The 20,356-nt window shown below is 37.0% G+C and overlaps 2 protein-coding genes across 2 annotated transcripts; one reads left to right on the top strand and one right to left on the bottom strand.

Annotated features, from left to right (window-relative positions):
• The first annotated feature begins 1,555 nt into the window (after positions 1-1,555).
• Positions 1,556-15,292, top strand: LOC112706493 (phosphatidylinositol 4-kinase alpha 1). Its single transcript, XM_025757823.3, has 26 exons — positions 1,556-2,769; positions 2,935-3,276; positions 3,385-3,546; positions 3,891-4,061; positions 4,194-4,352; positions 4,451-4,578; positions 4,849-5,155; positions 5,266-5,434; positions 5,700-5,917; positions 6,498-6,656; positions 6,754-6,936; positions 7,503-8,045; positions 8,154-8,513; positions 9,292-9,506; positions 10,266-10,431; positions 10,603-10,739; positions 10,844-10,994; positions 11,337-11,603; positions 11,973-12,050; positions 12,256-12,300; positions 12,548-12,720; positions 12,807-13,002; positions 13,444-13,584; positions 14,056-14,264; positions 14,504-14,665; positions 14,761-15,292. The coding sequence occupies exons 1-26, from the start codon at positions 1,870-1,872 to the stop codon at positions 15,017-15,019; spliced, it is 6,000 nt and encodes a 1,999-aa protein (XP_025613608.1). The 5' UTR covers positions 1,556-1,869; the 3' UTR covers positions 15,020-15,292.
• Positions 15,293-15,668: 376 nt separating this feature from the next.
• Positions 15,669-17,955, bottom strand: LOC112706492 (polyol transporter 5). Its single transcript, XM_025757822.3, has 2 exons — positions 17,602-17,955; positions 15,669-17,420 (listed from the first exon to the last, which is right to left on the bottom strand). Exons 1-2 carry the CDS (start codon positions 17,735-17,737, stop codon positions 16,027-16,029), a joined length of 1,530 nt encoding a protein of 509 aa, XP_025613607.1. The 5' UTR covers positions 17,738-17,955; the 3' UTR covers positions 15,669-16,026.
• Positions 17,956-20,356: the final 2,401 nt, after the last annotated feature.

Below are 20,356 nucleotides of genomic sequence, written 5' to 3'. Positions count from 1 at the left end.
ATGCGGTGGTGAGGTGAGTGCCGCGCTGGTTGAAGCTGAACGGGGCGACGAGGTGGCTGAGTGAGTGGCACACCTCTCTATCTCTCAGCTCTCAGCTCTCATGGAGTCATGGTGCATGGTGATGATGGTCTCTCAAACTGTTTGGGAATGGGAAGGGAAAGTGGGAAACAGGGGATGGAGGCTAGGGTTACAGCGTTTCAGTAGCAGCTTTTGTTTTTTTTTTTTAATAAAGAAACAACGTCGTTTTCAGCGCAGAAAAAAAAATTTCGAACCGGTCCGGGTTAAACGAAACCCACCAGTTCACCAGTTCTGATCAAACCCGGCCGGTTCAGTACGGGTCTTTCTGGTTCGACTCCTTGTCCGGTTAAATGCCTCACTCGGACCAGTTATGGCACCGGTTCACCAATTTTCCAGTCCACCCAGCCGGGTCGGTCCAGTTCTGACAACACTGTTATGTATTATCTTATTATGCTAAATTTATTCTCTTTCGTAACACATTATGAAATTCTACTAACTTAAATTCTCTTTTAGAAAATAGTATATAACTTTTAAAATAAAATTTAAATAAAGATATTTAAAAATAAATATTATTAAAAAAATATTTTTTAACCACTATATTTAGTCAAATATGACAATTAAATAAATAAAAATATTATTTGTACATTAAAATTAATCACTAAAATTAGTTATTATGTATATATAAATATATATAGTTTAATTTATTTTTAATATATATTTTTTATTTTAATGTATATGTTATACTAATAATTAATTTTAGTATCAAATTTTAGTGTATACTTAAAGCTAGTTTAATTTAAAAAATGGTAAAATTTTATTTTTTTAGACTTTTAAATTATGAAAAGTCATATTAATGTTATTTGGTGCCATTTTTAAAAGATGATTTTAGATTTCTAAAAAATTATTTAAGAATTTTTAAAAAAATAAGAAATATGACTTCTCTTATTCTTAAAAGTTCGTTTATCACTGTAATTTATTAAAATACATATTTTTATGACTGAAAATTTAAACACCAAACAACTTATTTATAAATTATTTTTAATATAAATACTTATATTTTAAAGTTTTTAAAAACATTTAATTAAATTGTTTTTTGAAATTAGGCCTTAACATGATTGTTGAGTGAAATAAGCTTAATTAAATTAATTTTATCATGACCCGATTTGTTTGAGCGTTATTTTCGTAAAAATTTTTTTAAATGGTATTTTTTTAAAATTTTTTTATAAAAATAAAAATAATTTTATGTTTAAATATTTCATATAAAATTTTTTTATCTATTAATTCTATTTAAATAAAATAAAATAAATTTTTTTATTTATTTATTATATAAAAAATATATTTTAAAAAATAAAAAATATAAATTTTAACTTTTAAAAAAATATTTTTTTATTTTTTTAATATTTTTACTTTTATTATTAAAAATTCGTCGAACACCGAAAAAAAATTTTTTAACGAAAAGGAAAAAATGAGCACGCGCGACAAGACACTGGTTGTGGTTCCAACATTTATTTGTAGTCCTAGTCATCACAAAAATAATAATAAAAAAATGGTAGAAGAAGCCAAAACCCGAATCTAAAAAAGATAAAAAAAAAAAAACAAACAGAAGAGCGCCTACATACAGAGAAAGAAATAAAGAAAGGCAATGGCATTGCATTGGAAATGAGCGGAACAAGAGCAACGGACTAACGTTACGATGCTGCAACCACCTCCTTAGAGCTGAGTCACCGACACAGACAAAGAAACAGGCACGAAGCGAATGCGCAGCAACAAGCCTCGTGTGCTTGTCAACCACATTTTCCCCTATCTCCCGAAATTGCATCTGCCCCTTCAATCGTCGTTCTTGTTGCGGTAATGGAGGCCCTGATCGAGCTATGCGACCTGATTGCGCAGAACCCGGTGCAATTCTCCGACAAGCTATCGTGGATATGCGACAAATGCCCGCCGCCGGACTACCTGTCGACGGGATCTCCTAGGGTTTCGCGCTCCCACCTCAATGCCGTCCTCGCCGTCGCACGCTTCCTCTCAAAATGTCCCAATTGCTCCGATCTGCGCCCTAAATCCGTCACTCTCGAGTTCCTTCGCTCCATTTCATGTTCCTTCACTCAATCCTTTTGGCCCCAACCCTTCTCCCAAGATACCGTTGCCTCCTTCTACCTCGATTTCATCGCCTATGTCTCCAAGGCCGCGGAATTGTCCCCTGGTTTCGCCGACGAGGTTGCTGAATTCTTCGGGGAGGTGATCCTCTCGGCGATCGATGATTCCGGCGAACACCACTCTGCCATTGCTAGGGCCTTCTTGGTCGCGGTGTCACAGAACTTCATTCCGATATCCGAATCCGATGCTAATGCATTGGCGACTTGTTTGATCGAGCGGTTTACAGCCTCCATGGAGGGTGTTTCTGGAAACTCCGAGAGTTCTTCGGCTCAGAGCTCTCCGATGAATGTGAACCACAAAAGTCACGGTGGTAGTCCCGGGAGCAACAATGGTGTGTCGAACGGTGGAAACCATATTTGGAGGAGTAATGCTGATCAATTAGCATTGAATTTGGGTTTGAATGATGGTGGAGGTGGTTCGAGTGGGCAACAAGTTGCTTCCTTTGAGGAGGAGTCTGTGGAAAGCTTGGAAAGACAAGAAATTGCTTTTAAAGTGATTGCTCTCTTGTTGGAGAAGCTTCGCGTTGATGCTGGCCTTTTGGAGCAGGTTAGGTTAATTGGGAAGAAGCAGATACAATCTATGTCTGTGTTTCTGAAGGTATACTCTTTCTGTGCTTGATTATGTTTAAAACATTGTTTTCTTTGTTGTTACTTGGTTTACTTAGTATGTTTAAGTTCAATACTTCAATGGGTGTGGCAAGGCCTTAAAATTTAGATTGGTCTGTAGAGGGAACCTTGTTTTGTAATTTGCTGGTTCTTGCAGATAAGGAAGAGGGAGTGGCATGAACAGGGTTCACTCCTAAAAGCTAGAATCAATACAAAATTATTAGTATATAAAGCAGCAGTGCGGCTGCAAATCAAGTGCCTCTCCGTATTGGATTCGGATGCAAGGTCTGTCAAGAGATTGGTTTACGAAGCTGTTGCGATATTGATAGATGCTGCTGAGGCATGCTTACTGTCTGGATGGCGGAAGTTGAGAACATGTGAGGACCTCTTCAGTTCCTTGCTTATGGGGGTAACACAAATTGCTATTGCCAGAGGAGGTCAGCCCCTGCGAATCTTGCTTATTCGCCTAAAACCGATTGTTCTCAATGTTTGTGCTCAGGTGCTGTTCCATCTTTTATCCTATCAAACTCGCATTCCAATTGATTTCAAAAAGTTTGTTTTAATGCCCCCCCTTTTTTCTCTCTCTCCCGAAATATGACTGTCACAGGCTGATACGTGGAGTAACAGCCAAGGGGTCATGTTTGAGAGTGTCACGAAGGCTAGCTGTCAGATTATTGAATCCTGCTGGAATAATGAGCGGGCTCCGGTGGACACATACATCATGGGGTTAGCTGCAAGCATACGCGAACGCAATGATTATGACGAACAGGTTCTTATATTATTATGCATGTTTACGTATCTTTTAGAAACTAAATGCTTTGTCGATATATTGATGTACAAGGACAAGTTGATTTGGCATTTCATACATTTTCATATTTTATGGAGTTCAATGTATTTCAGTATTTGTGCTTTTTGATACCTAATTGTTCTGTGTTAAATCATGTTTCTTTCATAGACTGTATTCAAATAATTTCCATTGATACATTAAGTTTACTGTTTTTTTTGGATATTGTATCTTGTGTTCCAAAAATATTGACATCCGTCTAAGTTCAAGCATGTAAATTTCTTATGTGTTAAATCATTTGCTTGCTTATGGAATCTTGTTGCTATCAGGACAACAGAGAGAAACCTGGAGTTCCTGTTGTACAGCTTAATGTTATACGCCTGTTTGCTGAACTAAGTGTTGTAGTCAACAAATCTGAGCTGGTAGACGTGATATTACCTCTTTTTATCGAAAGCTTAGAAGAGGGTGATGCTTCAACTCCAAGTTTATTGAGACTCCGAGTATGGATCTTTGTCGCGGAGCAATATGAATTTTGTCAATATATTGTGACCATATGTTATCACACATTATCTGTGAATCCCTTCACTTTTACTCTACAAATCTTATGTTGTGCTTTGTTGCCACCCTTGCAGCTTCTAGATGCTGTATCTCAAATGGCCAGTTTAGGTTTTGAGAAGTCTTACCGTGAGACGGTAGTTTTGATGACAAGAAGCTACTTGAGTAAACTTACCAGTGTGGGATCAGTTGAAAGCAAAACAGAGGCATCTGAATCTACCACTGAACGAGTTGAAGTAAGTAATCTTTCTAGATATTAATAAGACATGTTAAATTTGATTTACTCATTGAAATTCAATATCAAAGGATGCTCACTAGTTGAATTACATTCTAGACTTTACCTGCAGGATTTCTTCGCATTGCTAATGGACTTACTAGCGATAAATTGCGTTCAGATTTCCGCCATCGGTTGCTCTCCCTCTGCTCTGATGTTGGTTTAGCCGCTGAGTCCAAAAGTGGAAGGTATGCCTTTTTCTATGCAGGTCACAACGTATACAATAATGCAGAATTTTGTTGATAATTTGGTTTATTTGATGAATTTTGAGGTGGTCAAGCTAGATCTGTGTCAACGATCTCATTGCAGACGTGATACATGATAGGGTGCAATGGTGCCGTTTGATCCATGTTGCCAATCCCCCCCTAGTGGGATAAGGCTTTGTTTGCTGTTTGTTATTAATGAATTATGATTTCTCAAGATTTTAAATCTGATTATTTTCAGTTTATATGCTACAGGAGTGGACCAGATTTCCTGGGTCCTCTGCTCCCTGCAGTTGCTGTGATGTGTTCTGATTTTGATCCCACACTAAATGTGGAGCCATCACTTTTAAAACTGTTTCGTAACCTCTGGTTCTATGTTGCTCTCTTTGGTCTAGCACCTCCAATACAAAAGACTCCGCAAGTCACAAAGGCAGTTTCTAGTACCATGAACAGTGTGGGAAGCATGGGTACAACTGCTCTTCAAGCCATAAATGGACCATATATGTGGAATGAGGAGTGGTCTTCTGCTGTGCAGCGAATTGCTCAGGGTACTCCTCCACTAGTAAGTTTTCCTGAAAGATCTTTTAAGATTTTGGGCAAACAACTTCATTTATCAAATAGTACATGTATTTGCTTGTAGTTTTACTTTTATATTTTTCTATTTCTGTCCAGGTTGTTAGCTCAGTGAAATGGCTTGAGGACGAGCTGGAACTAAATGCTCTGCATAACCCAGGCAGTCGTCGGGGAAGTGGTAATGAAAAAGCTGCTCTTGTGCAGAGAGCTGCTCTTTCTGCAGCTTTAGGAGGGAGGGTTGATCTCCCAGCAATGACCACAATCTCAGGTGGATTGAATTTAATTTATGTTAATATCCTAAATCTTGAATTGCTAACTTGCTCACATTCGTAGACAATTGCTGCTTCTTTGGTAAAATTTATGCCTTTTTTGGCTTTGATATTATGTAAATTGAAATATATATTGTGGTTTCTGATTTTCTGTTTTGGTTGGAATTTATGCCCTTGCTCCTTCGTGACTCTTGTGCTCACTGTACATCACTTCAGCCTATCCTGATTACTCTGTTAATTTACTTTACTTCAATTATTTTGCAGGTGTGAAGGCTACTTATCTTCTCGCTGTAGATTCTCTTGAGATCATTCGCTTCAGTAGCAATGGTGGAATTCTAAATGGTGGTACCACAATGGATGCTGCTAGAAGTGCCTTTACCTGTGTCTTTGAATATCTCAAGACTCCAAACCTAATGCCTGCTGTTTTCCAGTGTTTAACTGCAATTGTTCACAGGGCCTTCGAAACAGCTGTCTCATGGCTAGTAGGTTTTACTTTCTTTGACAGTTTAGTTGATCAAACTTTTGCAAATAGATTTGCTGATTGGAAATAGGTTCAACTAAATTGTGTTTAACCATCTAATATTCCCCTTTGTGTACACTAATGGGCGGGCCACTTGGCCTCAACCCAAGGACATAGCAAGGAAGCATTTTCTCATTGATAGTAGCTATTATTATCCTAATATATACCTATGTATAAACTGGTACTATGTTTCTATCTACAAGTTTTGAGGTCTATGGTTTTTGCATGTGGATGATGTTGCTTTCGTAGCATTAATATGGAGAGACTATCATTTACGTTCCTTCTTGTTGTATTAGTATATATATTCAGGGTATTTCCTTTAGCTCGTTTAACGGAAAAAAAAATCAACAAAGGTCTGTCTGGTTAACTTGTTTTATGTACTCATCAGTGTAAAATCATACTCTCATTGAGAGAACTTGTGACTAAAGAAGTGATTTTTCTCCAAAATTTAATCTGTTCTAAACATTTACATTTATTGGGACATATGTGGTGTCATTTGTGTTTCTGCACTATATGTTGTGATGTTGATTGGTATGCTTCAGGAAGATCGAGTGTCTGAAATAGGCCATGAGGCTGATGCCCGAGACTCAATACTTACAGTGCATACCTGCTTTCTAGTCAAAAGTCTGTCCCAGAGGGAGGATCATATAAGAGAGATTGCAGAGAACTTGTTAACTCAAATTAGTGATAAATTTCCACAGGTGAATTTAACACTATATGTGGTGTTTGTCTAAAATTTGGTTCTTTGCACTTTCTTGTGGTGTCCAGCATATTTAAGATTAGAACTACATCTTCCAGGTTTTGTGGGATGCAACCTGCTTAGACTCAATGCTATTTTCATTTCAAGAGGACTCTTCTTCTACTGTCATCAATGATCCTGCTTGGACAACAACAGTCCGTTCCTTATATCAGAGAATTGTTCGCGAATGGATAATTAAATCACTTGCAAATGCTCCGTGCACTAGTCAGGGCCTTCTTCAGGTTGACATGCTCTGTTCCATTGAAAAAATTTATTTTATTTTTCTAGTGTATTCTTTTCCCTTCACCTTTTGTCTCAACATTTAGGTACTTGCTCCTAAGGGGATAATATGTTGCTTCTTGCATTTGATGTTTTTTGTTTTTGCATAAATATTCAATTTCTGTTTGCATGTGCCATTGGATATTTCTCTGGGATGAGCATCTTCGACTAATCTAAACAAGAAAATAAATATTTTAAATCGTTCTAGGTATAATTGTATAAACTTCTCCTTCATAACTCTGTTTATTACCCTTGTTTTCAATTGTATCTTCGTTTTTTTGGCACTTCACATGTGGTTCAAATATGGCTGTGCTTCCGGTTCTAGTTAACTTGAATTCTGAATTTTGTCCCAAAATTTGTGGGTGCAAAGGTTCTTTTGATCCTTATATGTATTCCTGTTTGATTGTTACTACTTGCTACTCAATATATCTTTCTGTTTGCATTATATATTGGTGGCATTGTTGCCCTATCTTTTTTCCACCTTAAATGCCTCACAGTTTTTCCCCCATGTCTGTATATTCCACACCAGGATAAACTTTGTAAAGCAAACACATGGCAAAGAGCACAACCGACAATTGATGTTGTTTTACTTTTGTCTGAGGTACGAATTGGCACGGGGAAAAGTGACAGCTGGCCAATACAAATAGCAAGTATTCCTGCAGTCGTGGCTGCTGCTGCTGCAGCTTCAGGTGCAAACTTAAGAGCATCTGAGTCTTTCAATTTAGAGGTTATTAATTCAGGTCAGTGCAACCAGGCTGCAGCAACAGTTAAGTGCAACCATGCTGGAGAGATAGCTGGTATGAGAAGGCTGTATAACAGCATGGGTGGGTTTCAAACCAACGCTCCTCCTCCTACTGGTTCTGGTTTTGGCCTTGGACTTCAAAGAATTATATCTGGCGCATTTCCTCAACAACCACTAGCTGAGGATGACACATTCAATGGAATGTTGCTTGGTAAGTTTGTGCGCCTACTACAACAGTTTGTCAATGTAGCAGAGAAAGGGGGGGAGGTGGTTAGGTCCGAATTTCGTGAAACTTGCTCACAGGCTACCGTACTGCTCTTGTCAAATTTGGTAAACCCATTTCACTCTTGATTGTAGTAATTGTAATTTTTTTGGGGTCTGTGTTCATGTGTACCTTTTGTGGCCTTGTCTGAGTTTTGTTTTTTTCTTATGGACAAGAGTTCTGGATCCAAATCAAACATGGAGGGCTTCTCGCAACTTCTTCGTCTTCTTTGCTGGTGTCCTGCTTATATTTCCACCCATGATGCAATGGAGACTGGTGTTTTCATTTGGACATGGTTGGTATCTGCTGCGCCTCAGCTTGGACCTCTTGTCCTTGCTGAGCTTGTTGATGCATGGTTATGGACAATCGACACCAAGCGGGGCCTTTTTGCAGCTGGAGAAAGGTATTCTGGGCCTTATGCAAAACTGAAGCCTCATCTATCCCCTGGGGAGCCTGAAATGCTGCCAGGGAATGATCCTGTTGAGCAGATAATCGCTCATCGATTGTGGCTTGGCTTTCTAATTGATCGATTTGAGGTTAGGAAGTTGCTCATCATTTTTTGTTAGCTTACATTTTGTTTCCTTCTGCTTATTGTCCAAGTATCGTTATGATTCATAGTTTGTTTTTTCGTTTGCTATGATCTTAAGTCATTGTAATTGTACCATGTTTCGATATTCATATTGTATAACAAAATTTTTCATTATTTCCACCACCTTCTAAATCTTCTATGCTTGTTTAAATTGTTATCGGTGAATTGTCTGGTTTGAGTACTGTAGTATTTGCCTTGGGTATTGCTTTTCACATGATTGCTAGGTGATAATAATCAAAAGCCATTAGTTGAAGAATCTGTCTGGATTGTATTAAGTTATGTTTTGATCGAAACTATATTTAAATGGATGTAATTAAACATGAAATTTTGCTAGGTTGGATCTTTGGTTCCTCTATAAGCTACTGGATTTTTTGAGTAAAAGATTATGTTCTGCTTGTTCGATATGTACATTGAATTCCAGAATCCATTTGTGAATGACCCATTATATGAAGGTATTCAGTTCTTGATCAGTAGGCCATCTATGGTATAATATTATTGTTCTTCTTATTCTTATTGTTATTATTATAATTTTATGGGTATTAAATTGCTCATAATTGTTAAGCTGCCATTGTTTTTGTTCTGATTGGCTAATCACCTATTAACTTGAGTAGCGTTATTCTTTACTATTTTAAACATTGAACTATTTTTAGCTTTAAAAGTTGCAAATATGTTACTAATTTTATATTTTCATTTCCCTGAATCACTATTTGTGTTGTCTATTATAGGCAGTTCGTCACCAAAGTGTGGAGCAACTCTTACTTTTTGGTAGGATGTTGCAGGGGACAACAAAGCTTCCGTGGAATTTTTCACGGCATCCTGCTGCCACTGGTGCATTTTTCACTCTCATGCTTCTGGGGCTTAAATATTGCTCATGTCAGTTTCAAGGCAATCTGCAAAAATTTCAAATAGGGCTTCAGCTGCTTGAAGATAGGATTTATCGGTAAGGGTCTTTTGTAATTTATCTTGTCACTCTTGCTACATTTATCCTTATTCTTTTTCTTTACCTAAGCTGAAAGTTCCCTTTACCTTTGTGCTTAGTTTTATTTGTTCATTATTTTCCATGGGAACTACATGTAAGTTACATAGTGATCATCTAAACCAATATCTATCCCATGTTTTACCCCAAAACACATTATTTGGGCTACTTATTTAGATGATAAAAATTTTTAGCGTGCTAATATGCTTCTGAGGACTTAGCTGGATGAGTTGAAACAAGTTAAGTCACAGACCACATCTGCTTTACTCAACACAGTCTGAATCTGCCACTTAAATTTTTATGCCAAACGTTGCCATGTTCTAAGTTTTATGTTAATGAATCAATAAGCATTAAAGTTTCCACTCATGTTATGTATTAATTCAATTCATGAATGTTATTTGGAACTCATTGTGTGCTTAATTTATTGTCAGTTGACACTATTCTGCTGAGTACTTGGCCCTGCTATTTATTTATTTATTTCCAGCAACTAAGTGAGATGAACAATATAAATAGTCAATTCTTTTGCAGTATTTCTTTACTTTACTCTTTTATACTGTAGAATAACAAGAAACAAGCTTCACCAAAGTCACATAGAAAATCGTTATATCTTAGTATTGTTAAATCTGCAATTAGCTCCATATTTGGTGTTTAAAGTTGCATTAGCTGAATTACAATATGTTCAGTTTCTTTGGACAAATTGAAATTTCCATCTGGTGCATGCAGGGCCTCTTTGGGTTGGTTTTCTCAGGAGCCTGAGTGGTATGAGACAAACTATACAAATTTTGCTCAGTGCGAGGCTCTGTCTGTTTCTCTATTTGTTCAGTATCTTTCAAATATGAAAGCCGATGCTGTTCAATTTAGTTCAAAAGGAAATGGCCAAGAAAATGTGGTAATAGTTCTTCACTTAGTATTGGCATCTACTTATGCATTTATTGTTCACTTCTGACTTCAAAATCCTGTCTTTTTTGTTATTGATCTTCTTTATCAAGTTGGTTTTAACCTTCTCTAGTGACTTGCAAAAAAATTTTCAGCATTTAGTCTGATATTTACATGTGTGTAGAGTGACCAATATCATCCTGTTTGGGGCCAAATGGAGAACTATGCTGTTGGCAGAGAAAAAAGGAGACAATTACTGTTAATGCTATGTCAACACGAGGCTGATAGGCTTGAGGTCTGGGCACAGCCGACAAACACAAAGTATATATAGCACACTTATGTATCCTTTTTTACTACATGAACTTCATCACGTCTTTTGTTTTTCTCCTTCCCTGAGTTTATGAATACCTGTCATGTGCTTTCAGGGAAATTATTTTGCGACCCAAAATTAGCTCAGATAAATGGATAGAACATACCAGAACTGCCTTTTCTGTGGATCCTAAGATTGCTTTATCATTGGCCTTGAGGTTTCCGACCAATTCATCTGTGAAGACTGAAGTAACTCAGCTGGTTCAGGTATGTTTCTTATCATGAGAATTGGGAGTTTGAAGTCCTCACAGTTGAGTGTGTGCCTAATGGAAATTGATTTTCATTGGCCAAAATTTAAATATTCTCAGGGTTGATCATTACCTATATTTTCTTGATGTTGGGCAGTGGAATTTAGCATTGGATTTATGGTAGAAAGTGTTTGATTGAAGGGTTATTCTAAGTACATAACTGCAAGAGTTTTCTGCTAGTAATATGATGTGTTATGTAATTTTCTATAATTTCTCATGTTGAAAGTATTTTGATCCCAGCTACTGTCATGGTTATTCTATGTTCATCATCCTGCAAGTTATGACATGCCTCTCTTTGCAGGCACATATACTGGACGTGCGCAGCATGCCTGAAGCACTACCTTACTTCATCACCCCCAAGGCTGTGGATGATAATTCAGTGCTTTTGCAACAATTGCCTCATTGGGCTCCTTGTTCTATTACGCAAGCTCTGGAGTTCCTTTCTCCAGCATATAAGGGACATCCTCGGGTCATGGCATATGTTCTAAGGGTTCTAGAATCCTATCCTCCTGAACGAGTAACCTTTTTTATGCCGCAGTTGGTGCAGTCTTTGCGACATGATGATGGGGTTAGATATTTTCCAAAGCTTAATTTCATGATTTATTCCCTAAAGATGTGCTTCTGTTGTACTATGTGCCACTTAAACCCAACACATCTATTTCTTCTTTCTCCATTTCAAATGTACACCTTATGCCTTTCCTCAATTCTGTATTTGTCACTAAATATTTTGGTGTATTATTTCAATTCATTTGCTCAAATCAAAGTTCCATTTTGAGTGAAGCCTCTTCTCATACTTTTTTTAAAGTGAAGATTTATTAACTTTTTCTCAAGTTTATTCTGTATTAAGTGTAAATAATTTTTGCCAAAAGTGACCTTTTTAATGGTGAATTTTAGTGTATGGTTACTTGGTAACTGGTTGAATAATTCTTATATGCAGAAATTAGTAGAAGGGTATTTGCTTAGAGCTGCCCAAAGAAGTGACATTTTCGCCCATATTCTTATTTGGCATTTACAGGTATAATATATGATTGTTACGTATTTTGGTTTGATGAAAGTGGCTATTATTTATTTTAACTTCAATTTTGTTGCGCACATTACTGTTGTTAATTTTGTGTTCCTTACATTGAATTATAGCTCCTTTTTCGTTGATGGATGAATTAATTAAAAGTTCTTTTTTATTTAAATAAATAGCTAAGCACATAAGGCTTCTTTTTGGGCAGGGTGAGACTGTGCCTGAGCCAGGAAATAATCCTACCAGTGGGAAGGTATATTAAAGCAAATTCCATTATCTCCAGTATAGTTATTGCTATAATATTCTGCTTAAAAATGGCATTAATTTATAACACAGATCCATGTAAAGTACTAGATATTTCCCGAGCACTGAGTATTTAAACCAGATTTATCCTTTCTCGATTGGCTCAAAGTTTTGCAAGAATGCTTATTTTTTATTTTAGAGTCTATTGTGTGTTTGCAAATCATCCTTAATAGTCTGTATCTGTTTTTTTATTTCAGAATGGATCATTCCTAGAGCTGCTGCCTGCCGTAAGGCAACGTATAATTGATGGTTTCAGTCCAAAAGCTCTAGACATTTTTACAAGAGAGTTTGATTTCTTTGACAAGGTTACATCCATATCCGGTGTACTATTTCCACTCCCTAAGGAAGAACGCCGAGCTGGTATCCGAAGGTATGGACAGAACCTGAAAGCATAATTTTTTTGTGAATTCTTAAGTTCAATTTTACTGTTTGATTGAAGTTAATGCTTCTGTTTAGGGAATTGGAGAAAATTGAATTGAACGGTGAAGACCTTTATCTACCAACAGCTCCTAACAAGCTTGTTGTGGGTATTCGAGTAGATAGTGGTATCCCATTACAGTCGGCTGCAAAAGTCCCAATCATGATAACATTTAATGTAGTTGATCGAGATGGGGACAGAAATGATGTAAAGCCACAAGCTTGCATTTTTAAGGTTAGCTGGTCTGATGATACTCCAGACAATAACACCATTTCTTCGTTGGTCCTATTATGAACTCTATATTCTTAAAGTTTCAAGTATTATGTTTTTACTTTGTTATCTTGCCAACACAACTGCAAAACATTGTCATAACTCATAAGTACTTAGCTGATTAGCTTTATGATAATAATTCTTATCTGATATGGCTCATCTGTATGTGTGTATAATATTGGTTATATTTTGATGATGGAATAATCAAACACTAAAGTTATTTTTTCCCTATGATACGTTTATAAGTTGTCAAAGCAAAATGCTTCTGTAAAATAATCACTCTGTGCCTTTGACAAATATTTATTACCCGACAACTATATTTGCATGTCTACTATATTTTCTCAAGCATTTCTTGTCAGCAGTGCTTTAATTGCATCTGGGATGACTGAGTTCTCTTTATTGAAGGTTGGAGATGATTGCAGACAAGATGTTCTTGCCCTTCAAGTAATAGCGCTTCTTAGAGATATATTTCAAGCTGTTGGATTAAATCTTTATCTGTTTCCTTATGGTGTTCTTCCTACTGGTCCAGAGAGAGGTATAATAGAGGTGAGTTTATTCATAATTTTGTTGATGATGCTGAGAATTCAGTGACATCTGGTAATTCAGTGAGTGTTTTTCTAGATCAGGAGTTAATATTGACCGAGACTAACACAAAATATACTGTAGTAGACAGATGTGTACTCACACTAGAGATGATTTGAGATAAATGAAACATTTGTTGAGTGATTGTTCTCGATTTCTGTAACAAATCATCTACATATTGTTTGGTGTTTAGATCAATCATTTAAGAGATTCCCAAGGTTAAGTTTGTTTGTCTTAAAAAAAATAAATAAATACTGCTTGTTTTTCCTACAAATTCCAACTTCAAATCATTATCATTAGTCAAACCAACCAAATGGGATAGCAATCAAGAATTAGGAATGAAGGCAATGTAAGTTATTTCTCATGTCACAAAAGAAATATTTTCTGGACTGTAGACTCACTGAAGTCCTAATTCTGTTTTTTTATTATTGTCAGGTTGTGCCTAATACACGCAGTAGAAGTCAGATGGGAGAAACAACCGATGGGGGTTTGCTTGAGATATTTCAGCAAGATTATGGGCCTGTTGGATCTGCCAGTTTTGAGGCTGCACGCCAGAACTTTATCATTAGCAGTGCTGGTTATGCTGTTGCTAGTCTTTTGCTTCAACCAAAGGATAGGCATAATGGGAATCTTCTCTTCGACAAGTAAGATAGATTTGTGTTTTGTCAATTACCAACACTATCAGCAAATCTGGTAGTTGTTGCTGATTGATTTGAACTAAGCTTAATCACCTTGAAACTTTGAATGTTGTCTTTGTTTGACCTCACATTTCATTCCTTTACTTACTTTCTCAGCTCTTGCCTCCTTTGCGTTCTTCTCTTACTGCATGTATCATATATTCATAAATTGGTAGCTAAGTCCGTTGCTAATATGTATGATGCAGTGTTGGTAGGCTAGTCCATATCGACTTTGGTTTCATCCTGGAAACTTCCCCCGGTGGGAATATGCGCTTCGAGAGTGCACATTTTAAGCTGAGCCATGAGATGACACAATTACTAGACCCATCAGGTGTTATGAAGAGTGATACGTGGACCCAGTTTTTAAGGTAGTGATGGTTCTCCCTAATCCTTTTAAACTCATTCTATATATCAAAAACTAATCATTGATCATTGTTTCACCCATTACTATACATGTATCTAGTCTATGTGTAAAGGGATACCTAGCTGCACGTCGTCATATGGAGGGGATCATTACTACGGTGGCATTGATGCTAGACAGCGGGTTACCCTGCTTCAGCAGGGGTGACCCGATTGGCAATCTGCGAAAGAGATTTCATCCAGAGATGAGTGAGCGTGAGGCAGCCAATTTCATGACCCATGTCTGTAAAGATGCTTATAACAAGTGGACTACTGCTGGCTATGACTTGATACAGTACCTCCAGCAAGGCATTGAGAAGTGATGATAACATAATATAGAATTGACCTAACGTGTACATGCTTGCTTGTAATTTATTTTACATTCATTGTTGTCTTGTGCTTTTATTTTTCCTTTTTGAGGAATTTTCATGGTTATAGTATTCAGAAGGAATAGTATAAAATGGCAGGTGAAGGTTTCTTGTTTTCGTTTTTCTCCTTGTTTCTTGTTTCTTATTTTTGCCGGTTTTGTTGTGATGTAAAATACAGCTTTGTAATCTTGTTTATTAATGGTAAATACGATTCATTGTATTGGCGAATACATGCTCCCCCGCACCCTCTTGTTTCAACGCCTGGGGAAAAACAAAGAAATGAAAGTTTAGTTACTCTTTTTTTATATGTATATTGAGTATAGACTATGCTACGCTGAGTACCAAAATCAATCATCAAAATTAGTTACTAAGATAAAATATATGTTAGAATATAAATATATATTAAAAATAAATTAAATTATATATGTATTTATATACAAATATATTAGTAGTTGATTTTAGTATTCAAATAATTTATATGTATTTTATATATTCGCATGAGTGGCATTAATACATTGAGAATTGAAGTTATAATCACATGCATATTATTCAAGTCTCTAATTAGATCACTTTGGTGGTTTAGTGAGCCATAATATATCGAAAATGCAAGTAAAAGCAGTGTTGGCATCATTGACTATATTCACATAAGAGGTTAAAACACAGACCGTTTCTTTATCTCAGAAACTAGAAACTAGAAACTAGAAAGGGATATCGTATTCCTTCGCATACATAACATGCGTTGTTAACTGATGTGGCTCAATCATCGTTTATTCTTTATCTCAGAAACTAGAAACTAGAAAGGTATATCGTATTCCTTCGCACACATAACATGCGTTGCTAACTGATGTGGCTCAATCGTCGTTTAACATTTGAAAAGCCAATCTAAGACAAAGGAATAAGGTGCGTATGCCTTGTTGGATCTTATCAGATTGCCTCCAACAGTTCGATTCGGTCACTGGCTCCTAATTGGCCAATTGAATTTGGTCACTATCGTTGTGCTTGGACTTTGCCCAGAAATGACCAAAAGAGCCTTCCATTTCTTCAAGGGTCTTGCCCTGTGTTTCGGGTAGCATTGTATAGAAGAAGATCCATCCAATTGTTGCAAGTGCAGCAAAGAGGAAGAAGGCCCCACCAATGGTTATTCCCTTAGAGAGGGACAAAAAGGTCATTGAGATAACGCCACTTGTGACCCTGTTCACCACAACTCCCATGGCCGAACCCTGAGCGCGCAGCCTCAGTGGGAAGATCTCAGAGCTATAAACCCATGCAATGGGCCCCGCTCCGATAGAGAACACTGCCACGTAGGACAAGGCGCTTGCGATGCTCAATCCAACGGCCCACATTTGCTTTTTATTGGACCGGTCATCGATGGTGAGGCTTGTGGCGAGCGTGAAAAGCGAGATTATCATACCGCCCGAACTGGTCAGCAATAACGGCCGACGCCCCACCCGATCCAACAAGAACGTAGCAACTAAGATGAATACCGTCTTCGTGAATCCAACGGCCACCGTTGCAAGAAGCTTCTCCGTATCTGAATCGATCCCAGCCTTCTGAAAAATGGTTGGTCCGTACAAAACGACTGCGTCTATTCCCGAAGCTTGTTGAAAGAAGTGAATCCCGAGCGCCGCGATGAGGATGTGGCGCACCGCCGGCGTAGGATATAGGAATAGCTCTTTCCAGACGCCTCCACCATCTCTTTTCTTGGTGACGTGAACGTCGTCGTCGTCGCATGATTCGGGTATTCCGGCTGCGGCTTTGATCTCGGCTAACCTGAGCTGAGCCTCTTCAGGGGAGTCGGAGGTTCTGTTGAGAACGTTGCGTGCGTCGGCGATTCGGCCTCTGATGATGAGCCAGCGAGGTGATTCCGGCATGGCTAAGACTCCGACGGCCAGGATCACGGATGGAATAGAACCGATTCCCAACATGAGTCGCCATCCCAAGTGCAGTGGAAGCTTGGAAAATGCATAGTTTGAAATGTAGCCTAGTAATATCCCTCCGTTGATGAACACCTCAGGGAAGGAGGTGAGGAAGCCACGAGAAGACGCGGGGGCAACTTCGGCAGCGTAGACAGGAGCAATCATGAGGGCGTAGCCGATGCCGATTCCGGCGACAAAGCGGCTGAACATGAGAAAGGGATAATTGGGGGAGAATCCCATGAGTAGGGCTCCAGTGAAGAAGATGGCTCCGGCTAGCACAATGGTGTATCGCCTTCCGAGCCAGTCAGAGGTTCTGCCAGCAAGGCATGATCCTACTAGAGAGTAGAGGTTTATTATTCCCATCAGTATCTCTATTTGCACGTCTGAGATTTTGAGGTCTCTCTTTATGTATATCACTGCTCCACTCATCACCCCTACGTCTGCAACCATCACATGCACGATCAGATATTAGTTTAGTCTTAAAGATTGGATTACTGGCACGAAATTGATTTTGATAAATGAAGGCCGTTAGATATTAATTTACTGACGGTTTTTAACTACCATCAGATGTCAAATACTAGGAGATTCATACACCTGCACTCATCAGTCATCACTACTTACCATAACCAAGTAAGATGGAAGTCATGGAAGCCAATATTGCACAGGCGAAAGCATACTTGTTCCTCTTTATTGGCTTCTTCACAGGATCGAGATCCTCCACCGCTTTCTGCGTTACTGCTATGCCCTTTGCCTCCATATATATCTTCAATTAGATTAGAGAAGCTAATAGCGGTGTGAGTTTGAGTGAGTATGAGCTTATAATAAGCTAAAGCATCCATGCATGCCTTATATAGACCAAGTTAAAGTCTTACATTACATCACCGTCGTCCCTACGTACGTGTATCATATGTGATCTCTTTCATTATGTTTTATTTGTCGGCCGGTTAGGTAGACGACAGAGAGTCTCAATAACGTAAACAACGAGGTGAAAATTTGGTCAAATAAAATTAAAAAAAAATACTCTACCTAAATTATTCAACCAAAAAATTCTATTCAATAATTTAAAAATTTAATTATTCGTATATATAATAAATTAAACATTCTATATTTTAATTATATTTAATTAAACACATTTCAATCAAATATCCATCTTCATAAGAATTAAAATAATTATCTACATATCTACTAAAATAATCATTCGACTAAGAATTAAAATAATCATTCGCATACTTACTAAAATAACCCAAAGAATTAGCGTACCAGATCATAAATAACGAGTTCATGCTAGACGAAAATCCTAAACTGAATCTGGCATCGTTTGTGATGATGTGGATAGAACCTGAGTACGACAAGCTCATCATAACCGGAGCCATTTAACAAAAACCACGTTGACATGGATATATATGGTAAAGGGGTGCAAAAACGGCGCCATTAATAAGGTTGGAAGAGAATCTGGTGCGGCAGTGAGGGGGTGACGGTGTCAAGAGTTTTGCGACGACGACGATGATCACTGCGGGAGAGATCGACACCAGTAAGGGGTGCAAAACGGCGTCACTAACAGGGTTGGAGGAAAACCTAGAGCAGAAGTGTCAAGATCTTTGTGGTGATGACAATGACGGTTGCGAGAGAGATCAACGCTGTTAAGAGAGGTGGTGGAATGCAAAACGTACAATATGTGAATGTATAACCATAGGTACAGTGGTTTAGGTGCTAATTCTAATTTTTTTAAATTTTTAAATTTTATAATAATTATTTAATTAATTAAGAATTTAAATTTAAATTTTAAATTTACCTTTTCTTTTTAAATCATTGTTTACGTTATTTATTATATACATTTTTTTATAATTTTCTTTTTTCTACTTTTATAAAAATATTATAAAATATCTTTAGGCAAAAAAAATTATAAATCACAAATTTAATATGTTTAAAATTTAATTAAATATCTACAAATTTACAATGGTATCTTAATGTAGAGATATCTTTATGGTAACAATTACTTTACCTTATTTTAACTCTCATTGATGCAGTTAATTAAGTATGATATTCAACTATTCATGATCAGATCCATGCGATGTGGTGGCTCCCATTGCCCTAAAATGATAGATACAAGTGTTGTCCCTATCGTTGATATGGATTAGTGGTCATGGAATTGACTATTACCCTCTCAAAGGCATGAGCTCTTAGCATGGCCGATTCAATGTCGATTCAGTCAATCCACCACACCACTAATAATAGCCTAATATCTAATAACTAACATGCCATTAATTTATTTTCGTCACGTACTTTTTCTTCTTTATGATAATTGCTCCTAAAACTCTTAACAAGTGCGTGTTAAAATTCTATTACAGTTTCTCAAATTTATGTACTCCTGATTTAAAATGAGTGAAATTATTTTTCTATAAAATTTTGATATGTCTAGATTGTTCCTCTAAAATTTTAGAATTTTTTGATACGTGGTTTGGGAGATATGATTTTTAAAAAATGATCATTTTCTGCAGAAATATTGTTGTCCGAATTCTGGAACAAAAATTTCAAAATCACATATCTCAATACTCTGAAACTATTTGGAGGTGAAACCAAAGAGGGGTGAAATATTAGGATGTCTAGTATTTTATGTCCAAATTTAAAAAAAATTTGAGTTTTATAGAGAAAGTTGTGCTTTCTGGAAGTAGGGTTGTTCACTGTTGTGACAGCATCCTTTCCTTAAAACAAAACCATATTTCAAGAGGCATAACTTTTTCTAGAAAAGTGAAAATTCTCTGAGACTTGAACTGGGTGAAATATGGGTAATTCTAGTTCAACCACACCAAAATTTAGGAGAATCCAACAAAAGATGGATTTTATATGATTTTTATAAATTGGTTACTGCTTGCTATTTTTCTGAAGTGTACCAAATAAGTACTTAGTAATTTTTTGAAGGGTGCATAGAATTTAAACTGTATTTTTTAGTTACAATCTTGTAGTCTAACCACAATTTATTATTGATTTGCTTCGAGCAGGTGAGGTAGGGAGCAATCATGATGATTCCATTGTTGATTTTATTAGAGGAAACATGAATTCAGAGGAAGCTTCACAAATTCTTAGAAAAATTACAAGGTCTTTAGCTTCATCTTCTGCACAAAATTTTGCTTCATCTTTAGTTAAATTTTGTTTGTTTTCTATTTCTTTTTGGTCTTTAGTTTCATCCTATATTATTATTAGTTAACTGGTTTCAATTTTGTTCCTTGGGTTTGAGTTTCTTCTCCAAAATTCCTGGTTGAATCATGGATAAGAGCATGTTAGCTGGTTTGGAATCACTTCTAGAAGCTGATCAGCAAAGAAGGACATCCATGATGGAATAGGTTTAAATTTGTGACAGGTACCTCCTCTTCACTCT

This window comes from Arachis hypogaea, chromosome 8 (genome assembly GCF_003086295.3).
Source record: "Arachis hypogaea cultivar Tifrunner chromosome 8, arahy.Tifrunner.gnm2.J5K5, whole genome shotgun sequence".
NCBI lineage: Eukaryota > Viridiplantae > Streptophyta > Magnoliopsida > Fabales > Fabaceae > Arachis > Arachis hypogaea.
Note: the sequence above shows the minus strand (reverse complement) of the source record. Positions and strands in the feature narration are given on the sequence as shown.

Bases quoted from the DNA above. Each gene is read 5' to 3' on its own strand.
- LOC112706493 (XM_025757823.3), top strand. From the start codon at position 1,870: ATGGAGGCCCTGATCGAGCTATGCGACCTGATTGCGCAGAACCCGGTG. The intron at 12,051-12,255 runs GTATAATATATG...CTTTTTGGGCAG, and splicing joins TTCTTATTTGGCATTTACAG to GGTGAGACTGTGCCTGAGCC. The intron at 13,585-14,055 runs GTGAGTTTATTC...TATTATTGTCAG, and splicing joins CAGAGAGAGGTATAATAGAG to GTTGTGCCTAATACACGCAG.
- LOC112706492 (XM_025757822.3), bottom strand. From the start codon at position 17,737: ATGGAGGCAAAGGGCATAGCAGTAACGCAGAAAGCGGTGGAGGATCTC. The intron at 17,421-17,601 runs GTAAGTAGTGAT...TGATGGTTGCAG, and splicing joins TTCCATCTTACTTGGTTATG to ACGTAGGGGTGATGAGTGGA.